The 12,308-nt window shown below is 37.1% G+C and overlaps 1 protein-coding gene across 1 annotated transcript in view; it reads left to right on the top strand.

The window, feature by feature from the left end:
* Positions 1-1,470: 1,470 nt before the first annotated feature.
* XPR1 (xenotropic and polytropic retrovirus receptor 1) overlaps positions 1,471-12,308 on the top strand; it is a 127,295-nt gene continuing 116,457 nt past the window's right edge. The window contains 1 exon segment of the mRNA XM_025043963.1: positions 1,471-1,730. Coding sequence (XP_024899731.1) covers positions 1,662-1,730 — 69 coding nt within the window. The 5' untranslated portion in view covers positions 1,471-1,661.

Below are 12,308 nucleotides of genomic sequence, written 5' to 3'. Positions count from 1 at the left end.
TGCCAAGAGTCTATCATTCTGGTCCATATCTGGCTGAAGGCCCAGCAATCTCTTTTGCAGCTTCTCCTGGTTCCGTCTTCCTAGGCACACACCATGCAGTCATTTCCTCTCTGTGGTTGTGCCTTCTTCCTGAGGGCATAACCCTCTCTTTTGCTTATCTCTTTTTCTTGGCAACATTTACCTCCAGTAAAGGGGAATTGTTATGGTGGGCAGAGAGTGTGATGCTGAGGCGAGAGGAATCTTCACTCCTTTTCTTCTTCTTTTCTTGACCCTGGTTACCCTTTCGCCAAGGGTGAGGCTTTGTATAACGACAGTCAGAAAGACTCATAGCCTATGCCTATTTTCCATCATGCCTTATTCCTCTCCTGAGAAAATGATTGCAGAACCCGTACTGGCATAAATTAAGAGGAAGGGAAAGGGAAAAAATACATGGAGAAAAAAAAGCCAACATCAGAGATCAATATTTCAGAATACTGTCCCCAGTCACAGTAGTCCTGTAGTCTCTTTGGGTCTCATCAAGATTGTGAGAATTAAAAAACAAAGTACATGTACAGGATTTAGAATAGAGTTTGGCAGATAGAAAGTGAGTGCTTAATAAATGTTAGTGATTATTACCTAGGGCTCCTCTACTCAGGGAAGAACCTGGGTTTCTGTCCCCAGTCAGATCTTCCAGGACAATCATTCTTACACTCAGAGTAATGCCAAGCTGTGAGTGATCTCTTTCCTATGTTCCTGTGGGCTGGTTCAGTCTGGCTGATGGACCCATTTCTGTTCTCCCTGGGTGGGGTTGCTACTGTACCTCTAGGGGGTTTTCTTTTCTCCCAACATTGGTTCCCCTCCCAACCCTACTCCTTATCCCTAGAAAGCTCACTCACAAGTCTGGTTGGAACACCCCAGATCTGGTTTGGATCCAAATGTTGTTATTGGCCTTTCTGATAGACCTAGGACTGGATAATTACATTGAAATTCAGAAGCAGCATGCAATCTTTTTCATTGATGTCTTCAATTAAATCCAAGAAGCATTTATTGAGCACTTAGAGCATGTAAGATCTGGTTCTTTTAAATACATTTGGCTTCTAACTATTTACTCTGTTTTAGTTACTCATTTTGGATTAATTCTAATTCATCCTTAAGGGTTTTATGGAGAATAAATATGAAAATGGAAAAATATTTGCACACTTTTTTGCAAATATAAATGTCTTGTGTGGCTTATTGTTGCTAGAGTATTAATATTAATTGCAATAACAACACTGCAGCTTCCTAGGCAGGCTGCAGAGAGCAGCTGTAAGGCCAAAGCAAGCCAGACCGAAGAGGTCAGGGGCGGTGCCTCCAACACGTCCGGCCCAGAAGAGGCGGAGCCTTGAGGAATGTTTCCCAAATCCCGCCCCTTACTCCGCCTCTGCCGTCGGCGCAGCGTAGGCGGTTACCATGGCGATGACGTATGGTGGGCGGGGAGGGGCGGGGCTATGGATAGGAGGAGGAAGATGGCGGGAGGGCGGCTCTGAGGAGACCTCGGCGGCGGCGGAGGAGGAGAGAAGCGCAGCGCCGCGCCGCGCCGGGGCCCATGTGGGGAGGAGTCGGAATAGTTGTTGCCGCCGCCGCCGTCTCCGCTGCCGCCTGTAACTGCTGGACACGAGTGGGAGTGAGGGGGAAACGTCAGGATGAAGTTCGCTGAGCACCTCTCGGCGCACATCACTCCCGAGTGGAGGAAGCAGTACATCCAGTATGAGGTACCCGCGGCGGCCGGGGTGTGGGAGGACTCGGAGGGGCCGCCGTCTCGCCAGTCCGGACCTCCGCGGCCGCCTTCCGCTCTAGCTGCCTCTCCGCATCGGGGCGGACTTTGACCCTGTGCCGCGGGGAGCCACTGCGGCATCCCGGTGGCTTCGGCTCCCTCCGGGCCCCGCTGACCTTCCCCTCCCCCGCAGCCCCGCTGCCGCCGGTGTAACGGATATGAAGGCGGCGGGCCGGGAGGGCACAGCACGGCCGGGGCTGGGGAATGGTGGTGGAGGGAGAGCCGCAGGTTGGGGAGTCGGGGTGCGAGGGCAGCCCGGGGTCGCGGCGGTTTTGCGCTAATCCCCTCGTCCCTACTCACCCTGACCTCTCGTCCCCACCCTGGGCGAGCGCCCCCTCGGCAAGGTTAGCCCTTGTTTCTCTTTGCTCACCTCTCACCAAAGAATCCTTCTCTTCCGAGATCAGCCCCTCCAGTGATTTCCTTCATTCCTCAGAGCCCTTCGGCTTTTCCCCACTTGCCCACTGTTGACAAAGGCTTTATAATAAGGTTGAAACTTGATTTAAATGTATGTCACATATGCAGTGGTTACAGTATGCAAACGTATTGTAATCAGCTATTCTGTTTTGATAATAAGACAGCGACTCGTCGTTTTACTGATTGCATGAAGTATATAAAGTAATCACATCTCTGATTTGGGCTCTTCTGTTGTTTTGGAATGGAGTGAAAGAGGAAGAGAAAGGAGGAAAGAGAAGAGAATTATTAAAATTGTCCGGTTATTTTCCCTAAAATTTTTGTTAACTAGGGAGAAAAGTACTTTATTATAAACAATGTACTTTTAAAACATACTTATGTATTACAGAAACCATGGCCCCTCTCTCCCCTAATTTCTGAGATAACAGCTCTTAGAGGGTTTTTAATAGATAGTGATAAGGAACCTTACGTTAATACCGGGAAAGTGAAGATAATGAACCCATTTATAGATTCAGAAGGCAGGATACCTGAAGGGCTTTAAGCATTGCAATAGATTATTTTCAGGAGCTGGCAATTCAGCTCCTGGATAGAGAAAAAAAGACTTATCTGTTAGCTCCAGGAATTCACATCTATGTTATGTGCAAGAACAAAGAGTATAAAATCAATATGAACACAAATATGCTAGCTAAATTTTATGAATTAAAATATTTTTGTTCTCTTTAATTTCTGTTTAAGTTTAGTGATAGCGTGTTTAGGCAGTAGCATGAGTTTATTCATGTAGCAGTTGTAATAATAGAAGAATGTGGGGAAAGGGGATGTATGTAGGTAGGTTAAACAGAACCTTGAAGATTGTAAAATACATTCACCTTGTATCATACAGTATTTGATTATTGTCAGAAATAAAAGGCCTAAAATTATTAATGCTTTCCTGTCATTTAATTTTCTTATAGTGTTTTGTGGCTACATTTGTAAGAATGAAATAAGAGACTAGCTTTTCAGCCTGTAGAGTTTTTGATTTATTGTTTCTAATAACATTCGGTCAGTTTTAAACCTTGGCTAGAGTCCAGATGATGGTTTTTATTGAAGGGAGGGTATTGGTCTTTCATCTTTCTAGTAGTAATTTTCAGCACCACTGCCAGTTCTTCACAGAGGAATAGGACACAGCATGCTGAAGCATCATCTTATACTTGTTATACAGTGTAGAATGCTTAATTCGTGCAGAAGTAATAGTGGCTGTATGTTATGATTCATTTTAAGTATTACAGCACTTAACCGTTTCATAGAATTGTATTAATTTGGAATATCTAGGGCTGCAAGGAGAAGCATGATTTAGTTTGAAAAATGCAATTACCTCTTGATTTGTAATGTCAGCTACATGGCTAGAGTAACGTAATCACAATAATTCTGAGACTCCTCATTCATATACTCCATTTGGATACTAGTCTTAAATGGTTACTCTAGGTTGATCACAGAGGGACAAAATACCTGAGCATATGTGTGACTGCATTATCTTTCCTGGGCCAATTATAAATTATTTTTGAAAAATTCACTTATTGTTGATAATTGAAATTTTATTCTGCAGAGAGTCCCTACTGTGTGACTCCTGTCCTGGATATGCTCATTGTATGGTAGGCAAAATTAAATAAGGGGTGCTTTTCTTTGTGACTTGAGGACATTAAAGGCATATTTTATAGGGTTGGGATCTGTGTGTTGTATATTGTTTCTCAAGAGTTGGTGCTGTTTCTTTAAAAATACTAAAAGAGGCATAAATAAGAGTATTTAGAGTCCAGGAATTTTGACAGTTTAAAAACTTAGGAGGAAAAAAAAGGACATCATGAAAGATGTTGTTAGCCTTTGCTAGAGAAAAGAACCTTCTCAATGCGGTAACATGTAGTTTCTCCTGTATGGAGATGATGCTCTCGAAACACTGTTAGTAGAATAGACATTTGAATTTGTTTTTCAAGCACTGGTGGTGAAATTTTGCTGTATTACCCCTGATTTCTAGCCTAGGGTGTTTTCTAGTGCTGTAAACTACTATCTTCAGCTTCTTTGGTTTTTATGTCATTTCTCTATATTAAATTTTACTTGAAATCAGCAGAGCATTAGATAGAAGCTGAAAATTTTGTTTCACATCTGTAATTTTATGTATTACTGTATATACCATGGTCACACAATAAGTGCTAGTTCTAGTATATGTTAGCTATGAGCTCCTTGAGACAATTTTTTTTTCTTTTTACCTTTCTAGGGCTCTTTCCTCCTCCATAAAATAAGAATATAGGGCCAGAGCTTTTCAAGGTTAATTGTAGTTCATAGAATTCTATTCCTTGGAATAGAATTAATATTAAGATTATTAACATTAGTGATCCACCAATATCCTGAAAGTTATTGGAGTTTCTAATTTAAAAGTGTGAAGTTCCTAGACTCGGTCTTCATAGGCAGAATAATAAAGCATAAAAGAATAGAGCAACATGGAGAACCATATAAAGAAAATCTATGTGATCCATTTCTGAATAGTTTTTACAAGGAATAAACACAAATGAGCAGAGACTATTCTTGTTTCCAGTAATCTATTTGAGTATAAATCTTGGTATATAAATTAGAACATCAATAAATCTTTGTAAGAATACTTTTTTGATTTAGAATCAGTGTATATTTTAGAGCTCTGTAATTGATTAATCAAAACTAACTTAGACTAGTTTCAACCAAATAGACTAGTATGACCATGTTAATATTTTACAGAATATTAACAAAAGAAGCAAATATATTTGGTGCCTTAGGCTGCTCACTTGTGTTTTCTTCCCTAGGGTCCTGTGCTGCTTTGATTTCTCAGGAATCAGGAATTTTTTTTTTTTTTTTTTTTAGTGTATACCGTAGTTTTGTAAGATATTAAATAATGAGGCATCTAAATTTTAGGGTTTTAGAGTTTAAGAGGAATTTAGAGATTATCTACCTTCTTGTTTTTTTTCAGACAAGGAAGCTAAGGCCCAGAGAGGTTAAGTCACTAGTACAGAATCATACATAGTTTGTCTCTTGAGTACGGATGTTTAAGCCTAGCTGTGTGACCCTAATGAAATTAGTTCTTCTTTATGGGCTTTAGGTTCTTCATCTGTAAAGTGAGAAAACTGGACTCGATGGTTTCTAAGCTTACAGCTCTATATTTTTAAAGGACCCATCTACCTCTAAATTTCTAAATGTTTTTATGGTTTAATTATGTTTTATATATGAAGAGGAAGGAATTTAAAGAACTATTATTAAGAGCATCCTTTTAAATTAATAGCGTACTTTCAAAGAATTTCGATGAGATTTTAATCTGTGACTGGAGAGCTGACCCAATGAAACAATTTTGTTTAATTAAATTAAAACTAATAGTCATGGGTTAATTTTTATTGTTGCAGGATTTGGGAATGGAGGGATTCTTATAAACTGCACATCTCTTATTTTCAAGTGTAAGGAAACATTGCCATAACATTATTGTGATTTTCATTTATAGCACTCTCTCATGAGAACACTTGTGTTGCAGGCTTCAATTTCCCAAAGGTATTATGTTGATTAGTTAGGGTTAACTTGCCTTGCTGGAACTTGTTTGAAATTTCCAGTTTGGCCACCCGATGGGGCACAAACTACACTTTTTCTTTCTGTGCTTCTGCAAATGAAAATATAGTATAGCATATTTAAGATAACACTTGTAAATGATTGTGTCAGTGAGATGCCTAGCATTTACAAATATTTCTTAAATGAGTGAATGAATGTTGTATAAGACAGGAAGGTATTATTCATTATTTTCCTTGTATAATGGAGTATGTTAGGGTAAGTACCCTGGAAAGATTATATTTGTCCATCCATCCCTGAAGGTTGGTTTTGGATCAGCTTTTGGGTGAAGGCCCAGATCATAAGAACCTAAGAATCTTATTTGACCTGGGGTGACCATGGAAAATTAGTCCAGGCTTCAAATCCAGTCCCAATCTGGAAGCATTTGAGAGACTGATTTGAGTTGTGTTGGTTAGGGCTTTCAAGTATATTTGTGTCATAACCCCCAAAGGAGAGTGCCCAAAACTCCCATGGAGTAAGAGAAGGTAGTATTAGAACTTATAGTTAAATTCATTTTTATGCATAAGACAAGGAAGAAATAAAATTCTGCTAATATCTAATAATTAGATTGACAAGATAACCTCGTTTAGGCGGTATTCTAAGAGAAAGAGAAGATTGTTACTAGTTTTCTCACTTGTTCACCTTCACCAAATAGCAGTGAATGCAGTTTATGGGTGCATAGCTAAATGAATTTATGGATTATCTAGTTTTGACTAAACTAACCCTTATAGCATAGATGAGACTTAAAAAAGACTCCTGTTAAGGAAGCCTCAACAATAATAACAGTAATGCAAGCACATATGAACAATGAGAAAATGGCAGAGCTGACAGTTCCACTTTTAGTACTAGCTTTTTGTCAGTCAAATTACAGATAAAAACAATGACATTTTAATAGACTTGGTAAGACTTTCCCCCCAAATTTCAAAATAATTAAGATAATTCTTTAGGAATTTACATCCACTGTCATCCACAGTGAACTTCACCCTAAGTATATATTATGTATTAAGAATATTCTGCCTTGTGAGGTCCATTTTTCAGCAGCTCATAGTCATTATAATCATTTCAAAATCAACTGAATCCTGAAGTTTGAACTAGAATACTGTGTCACAATGTTAAACTAAGATTTTTTAAAAAATGACTTTTCAGTTATGTTCTCTAAAAATGTTATTGATGATAATTTCTTAGTGAGATTAAAAATATTTTTGTACTGTTCATAAATGAAAGTTAAAAATTATTTTATCATTGTCTCCTTTTTCAAAAACTTCTATTTAAAAACTTATGTTTTATAATGAACACAGGTTCGGAAGGATATAATTTATAAATACATTATAGGAGGTGCATAGTAAACCTTTTTTTTTTTTGGTAGGGATGTGACGTAAAAAAGTTTAGAAGATTTTGCTCAAGTTGTTTGGAAGATTTTGCCTTTTCTGGTCTTCCCTTAACCTAGTAAATGCTAAAAGAAGCCAAGTAGACAAAGCGCACAAACCCCAATGCCTTAAAATTTATTCATTCATTCAACAAATATTTTATAGGGGTTCTGCTGTTTGCAATAGGCTGATAAATTTGTCATTAAATTCTAGGTCTTTCATTATCTTAAAAATAGAAAAAACAAAACCAATATATATATTTTTGTATGTTTTTGGTTTTATATTTTAGTCAACATACTGTTTTCAAAATTAAAAATGGTATAGAAAGGGAAGAGTAAAGATTGAGGGTTTGGAACATTATACATTTGGATCACTTTTATAAATGATGTGGAAGACTTTCTTTTTAGCTTTTCAAACTTTTTGTATTATACACTTGTAAATCTCATTTGTTTATAGGAGGGAATTTAGTTACCTATTCTCATCACCAAGCCCTTGTGGCATCTATAGGGTCTGATCAGAAAATTCTTAAAACATTTATTAGAGGTCAGAGGAAAGTATAATTAACCTGCTGTAAGCATAACTTACGATTCTGTTATCTCTGTAACAAGAGGGACAATATGTTGATTAAAAAAACATAGTCATCTCTTATTTATTGAGGATGACTTGCAGTATTTAGAAATACCATACCTCAGGAATAAGGAGATGGAAGTCCTTAGACCCAGTTATGTCACTGACTATTCATAAATAATTAGTGAACAAGTGATTTTTTTGAAGATTGAAGTAGGAAGTTTTTAGATAATTGTATGAGATACTTATTTAGGCTAAATTGGCAAAGTTGTAATTCACAGAGCAATTCATGTGCTTTGTAGGCTTTTTCCATGCCTTATAGAGCAGTGTTCTTAAACTTTTTGGTCTTCGGAGCACTTGAAAACTCTTAAAAATTATTGAAGATTCCACTGTCTACTGATATTTGCTGTATTAGAAATTGAAGCAAAAATGTTTAAAATGCAGAAGTATACAAGCACACCTACTAGCCATCAGAGACGTGACATCATACTTAATGTAGCCTCTGGAAAACTCCACTGTGTACTCGTGAAAGAATGAGAGTGAAAAAAGCAAATGAAGTTGTTGTATTATTATGAAAATAGTTTTGACCTTTTGGGTTCCCTGAAAAGGTTTCTGAGAGCTGCTGCCTTAGAGCACTGGACTCCTTTCAGAAAGTTTAGAGATGGCCTGAGACAAAGCTCTCTAATCTCAGGAATCACATAGGGAACCACATGGTGACCGTTCTCTGGTACCCCCACTGTAAAGGGCCATAGAGAAAGGAAAGTTGACTTCCTTGGGGTTCTGTTTTCTTTACTTTGAATTAAATTAGTGGAAATGCGGTCAGCTTGATTAAGCATAAAGGAATTAATATTGAGCAGTCAGGAACCAGGTGTTAGCTGCTTGACTATATGTTATCTCATTTAATCCTCACAACAATTTTGCAAGATAGGTAACCTGTTACCTCCATTTTACTGATGAGGAAAGCCAGAGTATGGCTACACACCTAGTAAGCAGTAGAGCCAGAATTTGAAATCGAATATGTCATACTTTGGAACTCTTGCTTTTTTATGGAAATTGTAAATAACAACAGTGGTGGCAATAACAACAGCTGTTAGTTTTTGAGTGCTAACTGTATTGGGCACTGTGGTAGTACTTTAAAAACATTTCATAGCAAGCTGTTTAGGTACGTTGTTAGCTCTGTTTATAGATTGGAAAAACTGAGTAATTATGTTGATACTGCGAATTGTGGGTAACAGAGATGAGATTGTAAGAGCCCCTGCTCTTAATTTCTACATCATACTGCTTTCTGAAAAATAAATAAAACTTACCCATTTATACATACATACATTTATGTGTGGTCTGGCCTGTTCTCCAGCACCTGCTGCAGTAATGACAGGTCTGTTTTTAGTCCCAGGTCCAGTCTGCATGGTTTGGAGGTAGTAAAGTGTGGTCTTGAAGTCAGAGTTCACAATTTATATATTCCTCAAGATTATTGGTGTGATTATTATTAGATAGGCACCTGGTAAATAGAAGACCTTATGAGGGTGAGCCATAGTAAAAGATAATGAGATAGTGATAAGGGTAAAAAGAGGAATATAAAGTGGACATACCTGTTGCTCTGCCACAGTTGTGGCATTTGGCTTCTAAGTCTTAGATGGTAGAATGTTAGATCTGAAAGAATTTCAGAAATTATTTAGCCTAATTCCCTTTTTTACCTAAATGGGAAGTGAGGTCTAGAGAAGTTAAATGATTCAAGGTCATACATATGTCTTGGTTATTGGCTGAGTTAACACAATCACCCTAACTCATTTTATTACTTTTTTACATCATGTGCTAGTATGTTAATATTGCTTACAGATTCTGAAGGCAGACTCTAGGTTCATATTCCAGCTCTAAAATTTACTAGCTAACCTACCTCAGACAAGTTACGTAACCTCCCTGTGCTTCAGTTTCATCATTGGTAATATGGGGATAATAATTGTAGTTTTATAGGACTTTTGTGAGGATTAAGTGAGTTAAAATATGAAAAGTGCCTAGAATAATGGCTAGCAAATAATAAGAGCTGTGTGTGTATATATGATATTAAAATTATTTCTCTTACAGAGCTCAGTAGTTTTAGATAATGTTAGGTTAACAATCTTTGTGAGGGAAACCGAGTCTCAAAGCCTGTCCCTCTGGAGTTGCCCAGTTCAGGTTTTCGTGGGAAATGACTTTGTTGATTTTAGCTATTATTCTTGTTATCTGTGATATTTATATTAATAAATTGTCCTTAACCTTTTTATATATAGTAGAAAACCAAATGGGAACAGTTAATGTGGTTTTGAAATAAATTAGTTCATCCTGGTCACTTGTAACTTCTGTTCATTTCAATCATATACTGTGTCTGTATTCTTTTTTAAATTGGGGATGAAATTTACATGTGTGTTCTTACGTATATCTAAATAGCTTAAGTGAGTTGTTTGAAATTTTAATGGTATCTAATTTTAGTTCTTTTCAATTTTCTAATAAAATTTTAATTTTTAATACTAAAATTGATTTTAGAGTTGAAAACGACCCTCTCAATGCTTCTGTTTTATAGATGAATAAATTGAGGGCAGAGAGGCCAAGATATGTGGTCAGTCTCACAACTAGCTGATAGCAGAGCTTGGAATAAGAATATAGGCCTTCTGCTCACTTCTGTACCTTGCTGAGTCTTATTAGTACCATATAAATATTTCTTTGCTTTTAAATTTTAAGAATGAATTTTCTTTGTAAGAGTCATGAATTTAAGTGTTCTTGTTAATGATTACTCAGATACTCTGCATTAATACATTTCATCTGAATCTAACCCATTAGATCACATTAACAGCCTAAAATAGTTCTTGTGTGTCAGTTAGAAGACTGAGTAATTATGAGACTCAAACCTTAAAAATATTATTTACTTGACTACAGAAAATTAGCCATTGCCCCGTATAGGTAGAAACCTATCTTAGGTGAGGAGAGCAAGACTCAGGAAAGTTGAAAAATTATTTGGCCATTCCTCTGTAGCATAAACTGTGTTCGAATGTTAACACAGGTTACATATGTTATCTGTACTTGAAGAGTACATCCCCATTTTTTATGACATGTTATAAAGCCAGAGTTGGGGCATATATGACTAGAGAAGATCAGAATATGTATTAAACTAGTTCCTTAAGTATTCTTGAGTGCCTCCTTCCCCCCCTTTTTTTTTTTAAATAAAACAGTCATCATGATAATAACAACAGCTAATATAAATAAATCATGATAATAACAACAGCTACCCTCTATGATAGATTTTGTTATCCATGTTTTAAGAAGACATTGAGTCTTACTTAGATTGAGTAGGTTACCCAAGGTCACATAGCTAGTGAGTGGTAAAGCTAGAGTTCAAACACAGGTGTGTTTTATTTCAAGAGCCCGGATTCTTCACGTGGTGTTACATTGTCAGGATCATGCAAAGGTCTGGAGATGTAAAGTAAGACCCAGCCCTAGAAGAACTCATAACTTGTCTCTTAATCATAGAATACTGTGATTATGTTACAGAGAGATGGCCATTTGTTTTGGAGATCAAAACTATTTATTTTGGAAAGTATTACAGAGGTGGTATTTGACCTGGGTACTAGAGATTGAGTAGGGTTTGATCACATGGGGAAGAGGGGAAAGGGAACTGGGGGCAGTCTAGGTAGATAGAGTAATATTAAAGGCATTGATAGGTGAAGTGTCCAAGTATATTAATGAAATCTGGTTTAATAGATGTGAGAGAGCTGATAGAGTGATGTTGCAAAGATGGCCTGGGAGGGATCAAGGGATGAAGCCTCGAATACCATGCTGAGGAGTTTAAATGTTTCCTGGGTGTGAAGCAAGTGAGTTTAAATGTTTCCTGGGTGCGAACCAGCGAGGATTTAAAGACAAGATTAGGGGGCAGGGATCAGTGCAAAGTGAGATGAATAATTTAGATCTTGGAGAATGCATTGGAGAGAAAAGACCAAAGACGGGAAAGCCAAATAGTGTAGCCAAAAATAATGAGGGTTTGAATTAATATCTTATTTAATCAATTTTAATATGTACTTTTCCCACATTTTAACATCTGAAGTCAGGATACATCTTATGATTAATGTTGTCTTTTAATTGGCAGACTTTTTTTTCCCATTCTTAGAAGCACATAAAATAATGGTGTATATTACTATTAGTGACACCTTAAATTTCATGAAATATGATAATAATAATATATAATATTTACCGAATGCCTACTGTGTGTCAGGCAGAGTACTAGATACCTATCAGCATCTAGCATCTGGCAGTGTCTGGCATATTTAGCAACTTTTTTTTTTAATAACAGGAAGGGCATGGGATCTGCCTGAGATATAATTAAGGGATGAGAAAGAGATTCAGAAGAGCATGGTTAAAGGCAGTGAATGGAAAAAATTAGGAGTTAATGTCTGCCCCTACAGAGTGTGGCTAGAGCTCTGGAAATTAATTGCTTTGGTATAAATTTAGAGAAGTTTCTTATTTTTTTAGTTTTGTTTATTCAGTGAATAGGGATTTAGCCTTTTTTACTTAGCTTTAACAAACTCATGTGATTAGTGATAATGAAATTGAGATAC

The sequence above is a fragment of the Pteropus alecto genome, unplaced genomic scaffold (assembly GCF_000325575.1).
Source record: "Pteropus alecto unplaced genomic scaffold, ASM32557v1 scaffold101, whole genome shotgun sequence".
NCBI lineage: Eukaryota > Metazoa > Chordata > Mammalia > Chiroptera > Pteropodidae > Pteropus > Pteropus alecto.
The sequence above is the reverse complement of the archived record's forward strand: the minus strand, read 5'-3'. Positions and strand labels throughout refer to the sequence as shown.